Source organism: Saitoella complicata (genome assembly GCF_001661265.1).
Source record: "Saitoella complicata NRRL Y-17804 unplaced genomic scaffold SAICOscaffold_7, whole genome shotgun sequence".
Classification (NCBI taxonomy): Eukaryota; Fungi; Ascomycota; class Saitoellomycetes; order Saitoellales; family Saitoellaceae; genus Saitoella; species Saitoella complicata.
The window spans coordinates 319,937-337,809 of NW_017566998.1; the positions used below are offsets into that span (position 1 = coordinate 319,937).

Here is a 17,873-nt window from a genome sequence, read left to right on the forward strand (position 1 = left end):
AATAAAACAATTTGTATCAGTTCTCCATAGCTCCTATACCTCTGCAACAATCTCAGCGGCTTGAGACAGGGACGCCACCATACGCTCACATTCCTTGCGCCTATTGACGGTGTACTCGCTTTCTTTCAATAAGTCGTCCAGGATGTCACTCTTATAGAGGTTTTCGAGCAATTCTCTTTGCATGTCATCCTTCGAATGCCTAAAGTCACGTTAGCCTGCACACTCAACATAGAAAGACGCAACACTTACTGGACGAGCTTAAGCATGATAGCTTTGGGTACCATGTCAATCATCGTCCTTCGGACAATGTTGAAGTAGGAGGAAATCAACAGCTTGATGACCTCAGTCTCCATGGCTTCACGTTCAGACAAAGTACCCGACGCTTTCAAGACAGGCGGAGGAGCCTCCATAGCTGCCATCTTCTTCTTGTTTTTCGATGCGAAGAAACTGCCGAAAAATCCGGAACCGGCAGCTTCTCCGTCCAGAGACTGGGAGCTGGTGGGTGTCTGGACACCTGCTGGTAGAGGTTTTCCGGTCTTGGGGTCGACCTGCACGGGCTTTTGGCCATTCATGCGGTCGTTGACAATGGCCATTGCCCTGTGACCATTGAGAAAGTCGGGGTGGCCGGTGTTGATGTAGGTTGCCTCTGCTGCAACAAGATCTTGAACCAACTTGTTCGTTGGAGTCGTAGACTTCTTCAAAAATGAAATGATAACCTGGTGGAACTTCTCCTTCAAAGCGGGATAGCGCTTGAAGTGCGGCTTCTGCAGAACCTGAGAGAGAATTCGAGCCAACTCATCGTAAATGAGATTCACACATTTCAAAGATGGTTCTTCGAGACGCTTGATCTGTTGCTTGACGATCACTTCAAATGCGGTGGTACCCACGAACAGAGCAGGCGAAGAACCGGAAGAATTGTACAAGATTGTTCTGATATCAACGTCCTTCACCTGATCAAAAGGATCAACAGCCTTCACGCCATTGGAATAGAGCTCGTGGAAGACGAAGCTGATACGCGCACCGCCGGACAGTTCAACACTGGACAGATCCTGACTGTTACCGTCCAAAACAGTACGGAACTCGTTGCAGAACTCGGTGATGCAGTTTAACACCATGTTGGAGCTGTTACCGAGCACAGAATCACCAAGGCTGGCAAGTTCAGCCTGGTACTTGACAAGCGCGGCCTGAATCTTTGCCTTGATTTCGGGGAGTGTGTTGCGAATGTGGTGCATCAAGATCATGTTCAACTTTCTGGCCAAGAAAGGCGTACCGCAGTATTGTGCCTTTGATCGATAAGACGAGTGGTTCTCGAAGAACTCACGTTCATACTCTAGGGCAGCAGAAATGGCCTTGCCTCGCTCGATATCCCTTTGTCCACGGTTCACGACAGGGACGTATCCCAAGCGCAATGGAATGACTCGTCCGGCAAGAATATCGACAACATCCGTGCCTTGATCCATAAGGTCGATTTTTGTCAAAACACCGATGGTGCGGGTACCTTCGGGATCCACCTCTCGTGCCAATTTGAGTCCATCAGAGTTTGCCAAGTCGGTGTTACCGGCAGTGACCGCAAGAATGATGGCATTGGGCTTCGTAATGTACTTGAGAACCATATCTCTAATTTGCTTTTCGATGTCCTTCGGTTGGTCGCCGACAGGTACTTTTGTCAAACCGGGCAAGTCGACCAGTGTCAGCGTGAGGACGTTTGGAGAGTAAATGCGCAGGTTGATGGGCACGGGTGAGATACCAGCATTCTTTCCAGTCTTGGCGTCTGTCTCCCGAACAATCTCGTCCCTGATTTTGTTGAAATCGTAGAACTTCTTGTCAGGTGCGTGAAGGAATTCTCCCCATTCATCGGTATTGGCGTTCACGTCATCGCCGCCGTCAACCTTAGATGTCCCTTTCGCCGTCGCAGGGCGGTTAATCAACTGCAGCACCAACGGTCTTCGAGTCACAATTCCAGTTCCTGCGAAAGGGCGTGGGTTATTGATCGAGCCCCTTAAATGCGACTATGGACTGTGCTTACCTCGAGGAAGGAAATCACGTCCAACGATGTTTTCCAGCACTGACGATTTCCCGCTCGACTGAGATCCAACAACACAGATTTGAGGAAGGTCGACGGGGTTCTGAATGCCCACAGTCGCGAAAGCGTCCTGTAGCTTGTTGATTGTCGTGATCAACGCCTGGGGGATTCATCAACGTCAGCGTACAGGAAGAAGAGAGCATTGCTTGAGCGCACCTTGTCCATGATGCCTGCTGTCTGGTTCTCCTGAGCCATTGTCGCTGTATGATTGTTGCAATTGGCTTGTTCTTGTTCTTGGGGGGTGTATGCGCTGCTGACGTTGTATGGGCCTGCTGCAGCTGCACGTGCCGATACGGTAAGGGCGTCAACATACCTGAACACCATACCTTCCCTGGTATACACGGCCGGCTGCTGCTGAGAAGGAAGAGAAGGAACACCGAAAGCCCGCTTCTGCTCGAGTATCTGCGTATGAGGAGAGTCCGTTCAATACACACTGCTGCTGCCAATGTAGCAGAACAACTTGGCCAGCCACCAGCTCGGCCTCAAAATCGCTGGCCTTCTTCCAAGATCATGCCGTCAGCAGCAAGACAATATCCGCCCCCAGATCGGCCCCCACGGTCAACGACATCATCAATACCGGCGTACCCCCCTTCAGTACATCGACAACGCAAGCCTGCTGAGGTCCCACCTCATTCTGACAATTACATTTCCACGATGCAATACCTTGCGCGTCTCCTTGACGTGCAGGATCGAAGGCAAATGGACCAAAACAACGTTTTGAGGCGTCTTCAGAAGTACCCTGTTAGTCGCGTGGTTGCTGACCTTCCATCTGTTCAGCGGCAGCGATTGCTTGATAAGGCCGAAAGTGAACAGTGGATCAAGCTTATGCGTCATATGACGGATGAAGGTGACTGGGAAGAGTATATAGTTCTCGGGCCCCGAGGCACGGAGTTTCTTGAGACGGCAAACAAACCCCTTTCAAATGCTCCGCATGCGCCTATATCCTACCAGTATGCGGCGCAACTGACCGACTATTGTACACGTGAAGTGATGGCCGTGTTACCAACAGAGAGTGATCGGCATAAAAGTCATGAACTTGTCAAAATCATGCAGTCTGTTGTTGAAAAGCGTTTCCCAGATTATGGACTTGTTGTCTGTCTCTTTGGGTCGGCAGGAAGTCAGCTCGAGGTTCGAGGGTCAGACGTTGATATCTGCCTTCGTAGTTCAAAATGGAAGCCGGTCGACAAGGAGGAACTTTTTGGATTTGTCAATCGCTTAAAAAATGCTATTCGGCCACATGGAATGACCGTTACCCAAACTGTTTTGCGTTCGAAGTCGCCGTTGTTGAAGATTTGGATTGATCAGTTGAAGCTACATTGCGACCTGACTCTTCCTTTTGATAGCGGGTATGCCTTGGAGAATACTAACCTCATTCGATCTTATTGCGATATCGATCCTCGCGTCCGCCCGTTGATCACCATGATTAAGACCTTCGCGAAACGTCGATTTATCAACAATGCTGCCACGGATGGAACTCTAAATTCATACTCTCTTGTCCTTATGATCATTGCGTACCTGCAAATGCTGCGGCAACCAATTCTTCCAGTGCTTCAGCAAGAGAAGCCGACTAGGATCAGAACTTACAAGGAAAACGGCAAGGACATCGAGTTATCCTATTGCGACAAGATTGGCCCATTCAAGGAGAGGGCAAGGCTGAACAAGATGTCTATTGGTGAACTTCTGTATGGTTGGTTTGCGTTCTATTCAGAGGTGAGGACACCGGATGGACACCGGTATGATCAGCACATCTTGAGTATCAGGACAGGTACAGCCTTGGACAAATTTTCAATTGGCTCCGTCTATAAATCGGTTGACGGCAGGCGAATGGATAAATCGATGTCGAGGCCCCTGGTGATTGAGGAGCCATTTATGCAATGGAACACCGCTGCTGCCGTCTCTGAGTACGGGATGAAGTGGGTGCTATCCGAATTCAATAGAGCGTATAGGATGTTGCGCTTTGAGGAGCTGCCTGAACGGATATTCAGTACCCGTTGGTGAGGATGTGTACTGCGGAAGTAAGCAGACCCGTGGGATGGGGATCCGGGAGGTAAGCGCTCGCGACCGCAAATGTGCACTGTGGAGTAATGCCTCAGCAGCTGCGGAGTGACTGAAAACAGAAGTTTACGGCGATTCAATCGTCTTTTCAGAATCCAATTTCTCGTAATATCGTGCGTGATCCTTTCCCGAAGCCACCTACTCAAACTGCGACCCGCTGCCATATACTCAGGGCCTGTGTTTACGGCGGCTCAGCTGTATATGGACCGCAGCCGTGCATACAGTGCCAGTAATAGATGACCAGGTGCTATGTTTCTGCCAGCCCGACCAATCCACCTCACCCATCACGATCGTTGAACACTGCGGTGACAAGATACCAACCTGTACTCTCCGCTCTGCATCGCCTACGCTCCTGCACTTCCACCGTCGCTTTCGGTGCAGCACACACCACGTTCACCCCTGAGAGCAGGTTTGCTGTTTTTGCACTGCAAGCACGAGACCAGTTCTTGTGGTCAAGATACAGGCAATGTCTCAAGAACCGGCGGCAAACTATACCCTGTTGGAGAAGCTTGGCACTGGTTCGTTTGGTGTGGTGTATAAGGCAGTCAACAAAGTTACCGGAGATATCGTTGCAGTCAAGCAGGTGATTAGTAATAAATTGCTCAGGGAAAGTTAACTATACTAAATGCATATATCAGATCGATCTGGAGTCCAGCAGTGATGACATTGTAGAGATACAACAGGAAATCGCTCTTCTGAGTGCATGTGCCAGTCCGTGGATTACTCGTTATCACTCTAGCTTCGTGCGTGGTTTCAAGCTATGGATCGTAATGGAATACCTCGCCGGTGGGTCAGTGCTAGATTTGATGAAGCCGGCACCGCTATCAGAGGCACACATCGCGGTGTTGTGTAGGGAGTTGCTCGAAGGCCTAGCATACCTACATGGTCAAGGGAAGATCCATCGTGACATCAAAGCTGCCAATATCCTGCTGTCGTCTACAGGACAAGTCAAACTTGCCGACTTTGGAGTGGCCGCCCAACTCTCAAATAACAAGTCAAGAAGAAATACCTTTGTCGGAACTCCGTTTTGGATGGCACCAGAAGTCATTAAGCAGGCGGGTTATGACTACAAGGTATGACAGGTTGAGTTTGTCTTATTGAGAGCTAACCGTGTGTGTCAGGCCGATATCTGGTCCCTAGGTATTACCGCTATCGAAGTAGCTCGGGGAGAGCCACCCCTGTCAGAGTACCATCCTATGCGTGTCTTGTTCGTCATCCCAAAAGCCAAACCGCCAGTGTTAGAAGGAAAATTCTCGAAAGACTTCAAAGAGTTTGTCAGTCTTTGTTTGATGAAGGATCCCAGAGACCGGCCTACTGCCAGGGAACTCTTGAAGCATCGCTTCATCAGATATGCTGGTAAGCCGACTTTGCTACGAGAACTCATCGAAAGGAAGCAAGAATGGGAAGCAAGACGCGGCGATAGGTTCACGCCGAAGATGTACGAGGGAACTATGTATGTTGACTGCGTCCACTTCTTGGCTGGCCTGAATGCTGATTGTTTCATAGCACTGTCGACCCGCACGGTACCGTGACATCGGAATGGTCGTTCGACACCATCATGTCAAGTGTTGGTCCCAGGACTAGTGCAACTACTAATGACCTGGTGCACGAAGATGACATGGACACGTTGCGAAACGTATCACCAGTGGTCCTCCAAACGTTGCGGCACCAAATGGCGTCCTCAGATGACGGTACTGAGACCATTCGTGGCCATATCGATCGTCATGGGGACATCTTACAGCCGCACGAGCGCGTATTCGTTCCAGAGGCGGTTCCATTGCATGTCCCACAAGACGAAGTGCCCCGAGCAGGCGAAGCCAATACAATGGTACAGGACTTTGTCACGGATCGTGTCGAACATTTTGTCTCTCAGGCGTTGTCGGAAGAGTTTGCTACCCGGGCAGCAATTTCTGCTCCCGATGCGCTTGCAGGTCGTAGGGTGTTTTCGGAGATTATGGAAGGCACATTCCAAGAGGTCAGTGCTCCAGCTAGGTTTCGCTCTTCTGGCGGTTACTAACGAAGCCTGAAGATGCGCAGCCGTACTGGGAAAACTGTATCACATTCGGAGGCTCTCGAGAAGTTCCGCGAGGCGTGGAAGGCTTTTGACGAAATCGATCCTGAAGGGGAGTTTACTCTAATGAAAACAGCTTGGAGCAAGATTAGAAGGTATACTGACATCCACCCAACTAACTTTTGGCCTCTGACACAAGTGCTACAGTCGCCCAGAGCTTTGCGACACATTTTCGGACACATGCTCAAGTTCGTCTCCGGCAAACCATGATTGTGTCAGCGCTATGAAGGGCCAAGATGTTCCAGAGGAGGAGAGTCACCTGCAATTGGCACGAAGCCCGATTGCTGAGATGCTCTATTCACGTTGGATTGATGGATTGAAGGCTCGATGGCCATTGGTGAACTGATTTGCTTGATGGAGGATTTGCCCAACCATGTCCCTTTTCTTTCACGTTGCGATTGATGGTGTTTTGGATGGCGTTTATGCTCTTGGCTACTTTATACCTTACCTTACCTTGCTCCGTTCTTCTCAGGCTCAGCTGCTGCTCAATGGATTTTGAGTGTGGCGGCTGCATCGGCCGTACGTAGACCGAGTTGACCATGATGTCAGCCCAGCGCAAAACACCAAATATCTTCAATCTGTTTAGCTATGCCATCAAGTGGCTGTAACAATCGACGGAATGTCCTCACGGATGATCCGCCAAATATCGAACCCAATCTCGCCGATCTGGTTCAGCAGGAATACACCCCATCCAGCCTCGCATTTTCTCGCAACCATTGCGCCATTCCAAGCCCAGACCAAGTCGACGAGCGCGTTCATCGCATCAGAATAGATGGTGCGGTTGCCAAACCTCTTGAGCTTAGTCTGGATCATTTGAGAAAGTTCCCAAAGGTAGAAGTCGTTGCTGCCTTGCAATGCGCCGGCAATCGAAGAGCAGCGCTCGAAGAATCAGCGGGTAAGCCTGTCGAAGGTATCAAATGGGGAGATGGCACGGCATTCAATGCCAAGGTAAGGTGATCAACAGTTTCGGGTATGGCACTAATTGCTGACAGGTCAGTAGTGGTCCGGAGCATTACTCAGGGATGTCCTCCAAAATGTTCAATTCAATGATCCGCAAATCGAGAAAGACTCGTGGCATGTTTGTTTTGCGAGTCATGTCATGGAATGTGAGGAGGATACATGGTATGGGTCGTCTATCCCGCTTCACAAAGCCTTGGATTCAAAGGGTGACGTGTTACTTGCCTACGAGGTACCTTATTGATTCTATTTTCGTGTTCTTTGCTGACAAGTGGGCAAGATGAACGGCTCACAGCTCACGATTGAGCATGGATACCCGGTCCGTGTGATTGTACCGGGATATGCTGGTGCTCGGTCAGTGAAATGGCTGGATCGAATCTCAATCGCCAACGCCGAGTCACCCAACTTTTATCAGCAACATGACTACAAGGTGCTGCCTCCAGATGTGGAAGATAAAGCGGATGTCGATTGGTCCAAAATACCGGCTCTGCAGGCCATGCCTATCAATTCCGTTATCTGTACTCCTTCTTCTGGTGAGGCGGTTCTTCAGGATGGAAGAACGACTTTTCGTGGGTACGCACTGGGAGGCGAAGGCGGCGCTGTCAGACGTGTGCAGCTAAGCAGTGACGACGGACAAACCTGGAAGGAGGCCAGGATTACCTATCAAGAAGGTCGCTGGAGCTGGACGTTGTGGGAATGCGAACTTGATGGACTGACGCCGGCATCCAAGATCGTTTGCAAGGCCATGGATGAAAACGGGCATGAGCAACCGCCCATGTCACAATGGAATTTACGTGGGGTTGCCATGAATGGTTTTGACAATGTTGAGAACCTCTCGGAGAAGCAGCATTAAACGGTGCACAAAATCGAATTATTCGCTTATCCAAGATTATATCCCAACATTTTAATATCGTACCATCATCGTATCAAAACAGTTTACTCGTAAATCCAGCCAGAGATGGACTTCTCGTACTGGAGAACCTCTTCCTTCTTGAACCACAAGTCAATCTCCTTCTGGGCGTTCTCGACAGTGTCGGAACCGTGGCAGACGTTGCGGCCCATATCGATAGCAAAGTCACCACGGATGGTTCCGGGAGCAGAGGCCAAGGGGTTGGTGGCACCGAGGAGGGTGCGACCAGTCTTGACAGCATCCTTACCCTCCCAGACCATGGCAGCAACGGGGCCGGAAGTCATGTACTTGATCAATCCGGGGAAGAAGGGCTTGGTCTTCAAGTCCTCGTCTATGGCAGTGAATTAGCAATTGCCCGAGCAATAACCTGTGGAATGTGACATACAGTGCTTCTCAAGGTGCTCCTGGGAAGGACGGACGAGCTTGAGAGCGGCGAGCTTGTAACCCTTCTTCTCGAAGCGGCCAATGATCTCACCAACGAGACCACGCTGGACACCGTCTGAAAAAAGAGAAGGAGATTAGGTACAGACGGGACAAGCGAAAGACGGATTCACTTACCGGGCTTGATAGCAATGAAGGTCTGCTCAGAGGACATTTTGATTGATTCTTGTGGTTGGGGTTGGTTGGTGTTGAGGTTGAACAGCTGGTCATCCTTAAGAGCGCTCGGGTTAGCTCGGGATTGGACGCCTGCCAAATCCGCGTCTCCGCACTGAGGACCCGTCCAGCCGGAAAGCACCAGGAAGGAGACGATTACTACCAGGACCGTTTCCAGCCAGCTGTATCCAATGAATCGGTGTCCTTGTCCCGCCATGTCCTTGCTCAATCGACCTCGTCGCGGGTGGATCAATTGCTCGTGACTGTCGACCGCGGCCGGTGCGGTGCTCAAACTGCCGAGCGTCAGTGAAAGATCGACGGCGTAATCAAACAGGCAGACAGGGAAGAAGACACATCAACTATCAATTCAAAAACAATCGCAGTGATGCTGATAAGGCATCTGGTATACTAGTAACCTAAGAAAGATGGCCCGCCCCTTTCTTCTTACACTGTCGAAACTTGCTTCTATCTTCCCTCCGATGATATCGATCTTGGCATCTCACCAATCACTCCGTGAGCGCACGGAACTTGTTCGTCATCTTCTCAATGACCTTTTCATAACGCTCTCGGAGAGCCTCCTCGCCATCCTCAGGGTTCTCGAACTTCATCGAACTCAAGCTGTGCATGACATCACCCATGTTGTCACGAATCTTGGCCCATGTGATCTCTCCATTCGACGTCTCCACAGCCTGGCGAGCCAAGTTATAGAAACCTACCATACCCTTGAGCATCCAAGTAGTCTTGTACAGTGGGCAGTACCTGTCATAGGAGCTGTAACCGTTCTGCTGCAAGAAGTCATCCTTGATCAACCTGGCGACCTCAAGCGTGATCTTGTCCGACTCAGCCAAGGCACTCTTCCCGACCAACTGCACAATTTCTGCCAAATCCTCCTCAGACTGCAGGATTTCCTTAGCCTTGTCGCGGAGATTCGTGAATTCTGGTGCATTCTGGTCGTACCACTTCTGCAATACGTTGGTGTACTTGGAATAGGAAAGCGACCAGTTGACGGACGGGAAATGCTTACGCTGGGCAAGCTTCTTATCAAGACCCCAGAATACCTGCACGATACCAAGGGTAGCAGAAGTGACAGGGTCAGAAAAGTCTCCACCAGGGGGAGACACGGCTCCGACGATACTGACGGTACCCTCACGCTCAGGGGAACCAAGACAAGTAGCCTTACCTGCACGTTCGTAGAAAGAGGCGAGCTTGGCACCCAAGTACGCTGGGTAACCAGAGTCTGCTGGCATTTCTGCCAAACGACCAGAGATCTCGCGCAAGGCCTCAGCCCAACGGGACGTTGAGTCAGCCATCATGGCAACGTTCTTACCCTGATCACGGAAGTACTCAGACAAGGTGATACCGGTGTAGATGGACGCCTCACGAGCCGCGACAGGCATGTTCGAAGTGTTAGCAACGAGAGTCGTACGCTTCATAATTTGCTCCTGACGGCCGTCCACGTCGATGGACAACTCAGGGAAGTCCATAAGTACTTCAGCCATCTCGTTACCACGCTCACCACATCCGACGTAGATGATGATATCCGAGTTGGAGTACTTGGACAAAGATTGAGAGATGACGGTCTTACCGCATCCGAAAGCTCCGGGAATGGCTGTTGTACCACCCTGAACACAAGGGAACAAAGCGTCCAGGACACGCTGACCAGTCAAGAGAGGGTAGTCCGCGGACAGCTTCTCTGCCGTGGGACGTGGAACACGCACAGGCCAGGTGTGCATCATAGAGTACTCCTTGGTCTCTCCGTTGAACTCAACTTCCAAGATCTTGTCGTCCACATTGTACGAGCCCTTTTCAGCAATACGGGTGATGGTACCTCTCGCTCTTGGAGGCAACATAACCTTGTGACTGTCGACGAGTGAGTTCTCGTATACTGAACCGAAGATGTCGCCTCCAGAGATGTGATCGCCGACCTTGAGGTTGCCGGGGTTAAAGTCCCAGGATCGGGTACGGTCCAAGGCATCGGTGGCAATACCGCGAGGAATATAGATCGACTGTGATTTGGCCTGAATGGCTTTGAGAGGACGCTGAATACCATCGTAAATGTTTTCCATCAATCCAGGCCCCAACTCAACAGACAATGGCTTTCCGGTACGGAGGACAGGGTCACCGACTGTGACACCGGCGGTCTCTTCGTAAACCTGGATGGTAGCCTTGTCCTGCTCGATACGAATAACTTCACCAACCAACTCCTGGTGACCAACGCGCACAAGCTCGTACATGGCACATCCGATCATGTTCTCGGCCACGACAACGGGACCGGACACGGAGTAGACATGGCCGTACTCGCTTTCACGGTCATCGTTGTATCTGAGATTACGAATCTCCTTCTTTGCGTTCTGAAGAGCACCGGCCATTGTATGCTGTGGCCTTGAGGAGCAATCGATGTGAGGTAGATGTGAGTGAATGCTGCCTGTGCTGCGCAGGCGACGACTCAGCTCCTATCGCCCGCTACGTCAGCACCTGGTACGCTGCCGATACAGGGAGATGCTCCGAGTAGCAAGACGTCCTGGATTGAACAGCTAATAATTAAATGTAAACACGCTCTTCGTCCTATCCAAATCAACGCCTGTCGAGTGCGGGTCCCTGATGGGAGCCATTGCCCCACACTGGACATTGCACCTGTACCGTACGGAGGCCTACGCAACGCAACGCACAGCTTAAGCTTACAAGAAGGGCAAGGGAGACGAGAGCATACACTCTGTAACATACCTCACCCAAATCCCCTCCAGCCAAGGCCTTGCTTGACTGGTATATACAGCAGGTTTGGCGTCGGCTTCCAGTCTGGAATCCAGCTCCACGGCGTCTCCCTCAGAGAACATCTCCGGAACTCAAAGCCCTCTCATCAGACCACGACCTGCATCTGTCGACACGCTTCAAGAAAGCCCTAGGAAAAGGCAAAGGTTATCTCCGCTCGCGTTTGAGGATTCAATGAGATTTACAAACGGCGCTGATCCGTCCCCCGCGGGTAGCAGCATCGGAAATGGGCTGCAAATCCGTAACGGAGCTCGCGCTGCTGCTAAGCTTTACCATGGACATGATCGGGAAGAAGTCACTCGCCTAATCTTGCAAACATTGCAGGACTTGGGCTATGCCTCAGCAGCAACAGCTTTCGAGCAAGAGTCGCACACATTGGTGGAGAGTTCAGAAGTGGCAGCATTCAAGGAATCGGTGTTGCAAGGAAACTGGGACAAGGTGGAGCAGTTGCTGTCTTTGCTTGAGTTTCAGCAAGAAGGCGATGCGCCAAACGCGCTGTTCATCGTAAGGGAGCAAAAGTATCTCGAACTGCTCGAGCAGCGTAATGTACCCGGTGCGCTACAGGTGCTCCGCTCGGAGCTGACGTCTCTGACAACCACTCTGAACCATAATGTTCCTCGCTTGCACTTTCTTTCAAGCCTCATGATGTGTCTGTCGTCCGAAGATTTGTATGAGCAGGCTCATTGGGATGGCGCGAGCGGAACTTCAAGGAGGATGCTGTTGGGAAGATTGCAACGTGTGTTTACTTCGCATGTAACCGGTAGGAACGGTTTTACTAACGGGGTTAAACAGGTTATGTGTCTCCTTCCGCCATGATTCCCGAACATCGATTAGCGACCCTTCTCGATCAGGCAAAGGCCCACCAGGTCTCCGAGTGTCTCTACCATAATTCTGCGCAGCCAATTTCTTTGTTCGATGACCATGAATGCGACAAGAACGAGTTTCCGTCCACTACGATCGAGGTATTGGAAGGCCACAAGGATGAAGTGTGGTTTGTCAAGTTCTCCAACAACGGAAAATTCCTGGCCAGCGCCTCCAAAGATCGTACGGTGATCATCTGGGACGTGGAGGCTTTCGAAATCCTGCATGTTCTCGAGGGGCATGACGATGCTGTCTCATACGTCGATTGGTCTCCGGACGATTCTAAGCTGTTGACATGTGCAACTGATCATAACGTTCGCCTGTATGACGTCCGCACTGGCGGCCTTGTTCGTGTGTTCCAAGCACATCACGAACCAGTTAGCTCCTGTGCATGGCTTCCCAGCGGGCAGGGGTTTATCACAGGTAGTATGGATGGGGAGATCGTTATGTGGAACCTCCAGGGTGGTATCACGCATAAGTGGTCCGGGTCTCGTATCTATGACTTGGCTGTCTCGATGGATGGCACGCGGCTGGTCTCAATCTGTACCGCCAAGAAGATGCATATCTACAATCTCATCACCAAAGTAACCGAGGCAAGCGTAGCTATGCCAAGTGACTTGACCTGCGTCACAATCAGCAAGGACTCGCGTTACGCACTGATCAATGTTGCTACAAAGGAGGTGCATCTTTGGGATCTTGAGCGAGTTCGGCTCGTCCGAAAGTTTAGTGGCCAGGTGCAGGGAAAGTACGTCATCCGCTCAGCATTCGGGGGGCTGAACGAAGCATTCGTGATCAGCGGTAGCGAAGGTTCGTCTCATGCTGGTCTCGGAGGTGCCATACACATACTAATTGACTCATCAGATGCTTGCGTCTATGTTTGGAACAAAGAGCACGGCACCCTTGTGGAGAAGCTTAAAGGGCATGTTGGCACGGTGAACAGCGTCTCGTGGAATCCGTCCAATGTGTACATGTTCGCTTCGGCAGGGGATGATAAGACCGTTCGAATGTATGTATTGGGTAAAAGGATGATTTGAGTGCTCCTGCTAATACATTGCGCAGTTGGTCAAAGTCACCAGAGTTGAGGGGCAGAATGTAGTCTGTTTCGGCTTTCTAAGCTCTGCACTATTCACAACCTGCCGATGACTTGGCCATGGTGATATTTCTAGTTTCGTTTTGGATTGATTGGGTTTTTGTGTCGGCGTACGGGCTCAGCTGGATGGAGTTGATATATACCAGGTTTTCAAGATAACATGCTTCTTCATTCCTCGAATAACAATATGTAAGTATTAGGTAGGGCACGCAACGGTATCGTCTACGTTACAGGGGTTAAGCTCAGCGGTATTCAACGTCACCAGCGTTGCCTGCCGGATCACCAACACAAAATCACAAATTCATAATGCTGTCGACTATGAGATCAGCTATTACGGTCAGAAGCTTCTTCTTATCTGGAGGAGCATCTCCGCTTGCTACCGTGTTCCGTCCGATCGCTGCGGCTCATTTCACTTCATCTCTCGTCCGGCCAGCTGTACGTATGAATTCAACAACACCTCCGCCAATGTCGAAGCAGCAGGTACCCCTCACCCCTCAACCTCCTTCATCCTCAAATGGGCCCCAACCTCCTCCAACAGAAGACGTAGCCCGTTCGAAACTGCCAAAGGGTCTCCGGAAATACGCGGACCGCTTCAAACATCAGCCGATCTCCCATATCGCTTCATTTATCATTCTTCACGAGCTCACGGCAATTGTCCCGCTTCCATTTGTTTTCTTCGCAATACATTCATTGGACCTTACCATTCCAACTGGGCTACCGCTCGATTACATTGACCTCGCAGCCCAGAAAGTCGGCAATATGACGAGGACCTGGGGTTGGGAGGGTTTTTGGGGCGACAAAGGCGTACATGTGGTGTACGAAGCTGCAGCGGCGTATGCCATCGTCAAGGTACTCCTGAAAACTCGACTACAGTTGTCTCTTGCTAATGCTGCTTTAGGCCATGTTGCCGTTGAGGGTTGCTCTGAGTTTGTGGATGACCCCATTCTTTGCTAGGAGGGTTGTCGTGCCAGTGACGAGATTTCCTCTGAAACTGTTCCGAAGAAACAAGAAACCCGTGGAAGGTCAGAAACCATGAATGATGGCTCAAATTGAAGTGTAGATATCTGAATAAATGAATGGTATCAGACCACATGTAAGACACGCAAAGTCCCGTCTGTATTCCACCTGGCCATCACACCAGTCCTACACCATCCGTCTTCCTTGCCCCCACTTTGCACACCCGGTCCTCGAACGTACAACTCTCCACTGGGTCCCTTTGCGTCTTCTGAAGTCAAACCATGTTCCCCCACATCAACAACCTTGCATTCGAGGCAGGGCAAAGGCGCACCAGCGGCTGTTTCCAAAGCACCGCCGTCATCGTCACGGTAGTCTTGAATATGTGTCTGTGTGATAGGCGTAGCAATGCGTGGGAGCGTCAATGCTACAATCACGGAACAACCGAACATGCCCCTGATCGCACTAAGATCCGCAGCGAGTAAAGTGTTGGACCCAGGAGCAAAAGGACAATACACCAACCGCAGTCCTTCACTCACTTTCACCTTATGCATAAAGAACTCGTTCGCGAATGGCATACGGCCCTTACGGAGTATGTTCAAAGCGCCTCGAAACTGGATCGAGTTACGCGCAGTCTTACCTGTCAAATAACGCAAATCGTCTGCCATGCTCTGCACGCTCGTTGACGAGGCAACAATGATTGTCGGTTTCCCGGGAGACAGTGCTCCTAATGGAACTTCGGAAGTTGTTGATGTCGTAAGAATGATTGATGATCCCGACGCCATAGCGGCGTATGTCATCACTCTCGCATATGCATTGGACAGAGGAAGCAAGATTCCCGTGCGATCTTCTGGGCTGATCTTCTTGCCTCGCGGCAAAATCGCCATCTGTGCTCCAACTGCTGCGATCAACTCGCTATGAGAGATCTCAGTCTCCAAGAGCTCTCCGCTCGGTTGCGGACTGAGACAAATCATTGCAGGGCTCTTTGCATTGAATTGGCTGGCAGAGACATCGGTAGATGATGGAGCGGAGAGAAAGTCGGACCAAGACTTGATCGGCCTTGTACTTGTCATAGAAGTGAAACTGACGTCATGTGTTGCTTCGACAACAATGACTGCCTTCATACTGGCGCAGGCTTCTAAAGCGGAGCTCGGAATGACACCTGCCGAGGTGATGAGGATGTCAGCACTTGTCTGCTTAACAGTTTGTGCCACTGTCTCCGTATAATCAGACGTGTTCGCTGGAGGAAGAACGACTGTCAGACCCGCAACCGCCGATCCAAAGCTAGCTACGAGATTCTCGTAGTTATTGGGTAGAGCTATGGCGATCTTGGAAGCTCCCGGGACGAGCTCCACTATCGTGGATGCAAACTTGTTGACCTCGGCAATGAACCTAGCGTTTCCATACTATGTAAGCGTTAGTACATTAACCGAAAGGTTAGAAAATTTGCCTACGTATTCCACGTCGTTTCCTCGAACACACCCGATGGTAGCCTTCTTCTCATTCTGTGCAAAGAGCTTCAATATATCCCTCATGTCCCCGTCCTTTGGCTGCTCATAAGCCCTACTGATTGAGAGGCCGGATAGCAAAGGTTGTCCATGGGGCGTCTGGTTCGATCTGTATGTAGCTGACTCGTCAGGATATCTGATCCGCGAGATGACCGATTGAGAGTGGAGGATGAGAGGGTGCACATCTGGTTCCTTTGGCTGGAGGAACACGATGATCCATACGATTACGACCAGCAAGGCGACAGTGATCCAGTCGACGTCCATCTTCCCAGAGTCTATTTGTATTTTGCAAGGGTCCCCAGCGCCCGGATCTGCCAACGTCAACAGCTGGGGTCCCAATTAAGGTGCGCACGTGAGGCCGACTGCGAGCAAGCTCCAGCCAGCAAACCAAAAAACAACAACAACAACAACGACGACGATGTCGGTCTACAGCACTCCGCAGAGACCGCAGCAGCCGTTCAGCCAATCTCCCTTTGCCAGCTCCCTTTACAAGGCTGCCTCTGAATCTACCCTCTCCAATGCAACCCCGGCATCGCCTCGACTATCTTCTTTTTCAACTCCTCAATCGAAACTCATGACACCCGTAGCCTCACCGGCCTCATTTCACACACCCACATCCCCTCCCCACCAAACGCCAACGGGAGCTTGGAAACATCCTGCTCTGGAAACCTTGGCTGCGGACCGCAGCATTTGCGTAGCTGGGCCTGAACGCACGAAAAGGATCATATGGAACGCTTTGGCAATGTTGGTGTTCCGATGGATCTCCAATGCTATTGCGGAATCGTGAGTGTCCTACTGTACATACAGAGTTTACCGTGAATATGATACTGATATACTACTAGTGAATCCCTGGCAGCCTACTTTCCCTCTTCTTCGAGTATTCCTACATATTCGACGGGAGCCTATTATGCTATTCAGTGTCTTTTTGTCTACAACATTGTGCAAACTGTTGCGATGTTTCTCTTCCCGAGCGAGCCGTCTTCGACCGCTGCCTTGACACCAGATCAGCGCAAGCTGTTGGGTCTGGAAGGAAATGGTACGTTCTCTTTCATACTTCCTGTACACGGGCTGACGATTCCTTCGCAGTTCATTTCAACTCCGCGACCGGCGCTCAAGTAGTTACACCGCCTCGTTACCAGCGCCAGACACCGCAAAGTCAAAGATTACGCACACTCTCGACTTCTCAAAAGGCATCTCCGTCTGGTTCACCACAAGCAAAGCATTCTCCCTCGCAGCCCTCTCCACTTCGCGAGTCTTACTCTAGTGCTGCAACTGCTTCTGTATTTGGCAGCTCAATTGGTGCATCAAGGATCTTACATTCATCAACTTCCGCTTATAACAGCGTTCGCTCGCCAGCCAGCGTGACGAGGAACTTGGAACGGTTGTTCAAGGAGGAAAAAACGAAGGCTTAGACGAGTGTAACGGCGAGATAATGTTTTGCTATTCTAGATGTTCACTACCACAAATACAATGCTCTTAGTGGCCGTGGCGCGCCATCGCAGCCTTCCTCTTCTCCGTCAAAATTGCCTGCTCCTTTGCCTCGCGATCCTGCTTCACCAACTTGTCGACGAGCTTTGTTGCGTATCTTGGCTGCCTGAGGTAGTACAACTTCGCTCTCCTAGCCTTCTTGTGAGTCCGGTGCGCCAAGACTCGGATCTCCTTGATGGCAGGACTGTACAGCGAATATCTGATTTCAACTCCTGTTCGCAGAACATGATTTCTCAATCGGAAGCTGGTGTCGGGGCCTTTCCTGCAGATAGCCATAAGCTGACCGGCGAACGTGGATGTGTTCCTTTTGTTGGGAAGCTGGTTGTAGGACTCGACCATAAGGACCGCTCCAGGACGAACCCGATCTTTGTTATTGCGGTCAAACATCTTGCGGCGTTGGCCGGTAGGGTCGAGAATATCGATGGTGGCTTTATGTGTCGCCTTGAGCACATCCTTGTTCGGGGGTGCAGGAAGTGGCTCAAAGACCTTGATGGTTGATAGCGGTTTGTTGAATTTGTCGCGCCCTGTCATAC

At 50.9% G+C, this 17,873-nt stretch overlaps 11 protein-coding genes across 11 annotated transcripts; 6 read left to right on the forward strand and 5 right to left on the reverse strand.

The window, feature by feature from the left end:
* Positions 1-33: 33 nt before the first annotated feature.
* SAICODRAFT_6473 (vacuolar protein sorting-associated protein 1) lies at positions 34-2,278 on the reverse strand (the record flags this gene model as incomplete). The annotated part of the gene is made up of 4 exons (XM_019170093.1): positions 34-199; positions 250-1,966; positions 2,027-2,183; positions 2,240-2,278. The coding sequence occupies 4 exons, from the start codon at positions 2,276-2,278 to the stop codon at positions 34-36; spliced, it is 2,079 nt and encodes a 692-aa protein (XP_019025296.1).
* A 639-nt stretch (positions 2,279-2,917) lies between these two features.
* Positions 2,918-4,081, forward strand: SAICODRAFT_54940 (Nucleotidyltransferase; the record flags this gene model as incomplete). Its single annotated transcript, XM_019169333.1, has 1 exon — positions 2,918-4,081. One exon carries the CDS (start codon positions 2,918-2,920, stop codon positions 4,079-4,081), a length of 1,164 nt encoding a protein of 387 aa, XP_019025297.1.
* A 246-nt stretch (positions 4,082-4,327) lies between these two features.
* On the forward strand, positions 4,328-6,774 carry SAICODRAFT_64930 (Pkinase-domain-containing protein). Its single transcript, XM_019170110.1, has 6 exons — positions 4,328-4,721; positions 4,777-5,211; positions 5,260-5,591; positions 5,645-6,113; positions 6,168-6,304; positions 6,357-6,774. The coding sequence occupies exons 1-6, from the start codon at positions 4,605-4,607 to the stop codon at positions 6,553-6,555; spliced, it is 1,689 nt and encodes a 562-aa protein (XP_019025298.1). The 5' UTR covers positions 4,328-4,604; the 3' UTR covers positions 6,556-6,774.
* Positions 6,775-6,797: 23 nt separating this feature from the next.
* SAICODRAFT_54833 (molybdopterin binding oxidoreductase) lies at positions 6,798-8,019 on the forward strand (the record flags this gene model as incomplete). The annotated part of the gene is made up of 3 exons (XM_019169324.1): positions 6,798-7,157; positions 7,210-7,398; positions 7,447-8,019. 3 exons carry the CDS (start codon positions 6,798-6,800, stop codon positions 8,017-8,019), a joined length of 1,122 nt encoding a protein of 373 aa, XP_019025299.1.
* An 83-nt stretch (positions 8,020-8,102) lies between these two features.
* On the reverse strand, positions 8,103-8,671 carry SAICODRAFT_54958 (nucleoside diphosphate kinase; the record flags this gene model as incomplete). The annotated part of the gene is made up of 3 exons (XM_019169336.1): positions 8,103-8,407; positions 8,462-8,575; positions 8,635-8,671. 3 exons carry the CDS (start codon positions 8,669-8,671, stop codon positions 8,103-8,105), a joined length of 456 nt encoding a protein of 151 aa, XP_019025300.1.
* Positions 8,672-9,176: 505 nt separating this feature from the next.
* Positions 9,177-11,039, reverse strand: VMA1 (V-type ATPase; the record flags this gene model as incomplete). The annotated part of the gene is made up of 1 exon (XM_019169323.1): positions 9,177-11,039. The coding sequence occupies one exon, from the start codon at positions 11,037-11,039 to the stop codon at positions 9,177-9,179; it is 1,863 nt and encodes a 620-aa protein (XP_019025301.1).
* Positions 11,040-11,613: 574 nt separating this feature from the next.
* On the forward strand, positions 11,614-13,396 carry SAICODRAFT_6477 (WD repeat-containing protein; the record flags this gene model as incomplete). Its single annotated transcript, XM_019170095.1, has 4 exons — positions 11,614-12,175; positions 12,232-13,107; positions 13,162-13,306; positions 13,360-13,396. 4 exons carry the CDS (start codon positions 11,614-11,616, stop codon positions 13,394-13,396), a joined length of 1,620 nt encoding a protein of 539 aa, XP_019025302.1.
* A 305-nt stretch (positions 13,397-13,701) lies between these two features.
* Positions 13,702-14,589, forward strand: SAICODRAFT_64937 (uncharacterized protein). The gene is made up of 2 exons (XM_019170111.1): positions 13,702-14,239; positions 14,289-14,589. Exons 1-2 carry the CDS (start codon positions 13,709-13,711, stop codon positions 14,424-14,426), a joined length of 669 nt encoding a protein of 222 aa, XP_019025303.1. The 5' UTR covers positions 13,702-13,708; the 3' UTR covers positions 14,427-14,589.
* Positions 14,473-16,116, reverse strand: SAICODRAFT_6479 (acetyl-CoA synthetase-like protein; the record flags this gene model as incomplete). Its single annotated transcript, XM_019170098.1, has 2 exons — positions 14,473-15,750; positions 15,799-16,116. 2 exons carry the CDS (start codon positions 16,114-16,116, stop codon positions 14,473-14,475), a joined length of 1,596 nt encoding a protein of 531 aa, XP_019025304.1.
* Positions 16,117-16,239: 123 nt separating this feature from the next.
* On the forward strand, positions 16,240-17,338 carry SAICODRAFT_29738 (uncharacterized protein). Its single transcript, XM_019167486.1, has 3 exons — positions 16,240-16,635; positions 16,695-16,888; positions 16,939-17,338. Exons 1-3 carry the CDS (start codon positions 16,271-16,273, stop codon positions 17,262-17,264), a joined length of 885 nt encoding a protein of 294 aa, XP_019025305.1. The 5' UTR covers positions 16,240-16,270; the 3' UTR covers positions 17,265-17,338.
* A 62-nt stretch (positions 17,339-17,400) lies between these two features.
* SAICODRAFT_48656 (uncharacterized protein) lies at positions 17,401-17,820 on the reverse strand (the record flags this gene model as incomplete). The annotated part of the gene is made up of 1 exon (XM_019168935.1): positions 17,401-17,820. A coding segment is annotated over one exon (420 nt), but the record flags the coding sequence as incomplete, so codon positions are not given.
* Between the last annotated feature and the right edge of the window lie 53 nt (positions 17,821-17,873).

Bases quoted from the DNA above. Each gene is read 5' to 3' on its own strand.
- SAICODRAFT_64930 (XM_019170110.1), top strand. From the start codon at position 4,605: ATGTCTCAAGAACCGGCGGCAAACTATACCCTGTTGGAGAAGCTTGGC. The intron at 4,722-4,776 runs GTGATTAGTAAT...TGCATATATCAG, and splicing joins ATATCGTTGCAGTCAAGCAG to ATCGATCTGGAGTCCAGCAG. The intron at 5,212-5,259 runs GTATGACAGGTT...CGTGTGTGTCAG, and splicing joins AGGCGGGTTATGACTACAAG to GCCGATATCTGGTCCCTAGG.
- SAICODRAFT_64937 (XM_019170111.1), top strand. From the start codon at position 13,709: ATGAGATCAGCTATTACGGTCAGAAGCTTCTTCTTATCTGGAGGAGCA. The intron at 14,240-14,288 runs GTACTCCTGAAA...ATGCTGCTTTAG, and splicing joins CGGCGTATGCCATCGTCAAG to GCCATGTTGCCGTTGAGGGT.
- SAICODRAFT_29738 (XM_019167486.1), top strand. From the start codon at position 16,271: ATGTCGGTCTACAGCACTCCGCAGAGACCGCAGCAGCCGTTCAGCCAA. The intron at 16,636-16,694 runs GTGAGTGTCCTA...ATATACTACTAG, and splicing joins TCCAATGCTATTGCGGAATC to TGAATCCCTGGCAGCCTACT. The intron at 16,889-16,938 runs GTACGTTCTCTT...ATTCCTTCGCAG, and splicing joins GTTGGGTCTGGAAGGAAATG to TTCATTTCAACTCCGCGACC.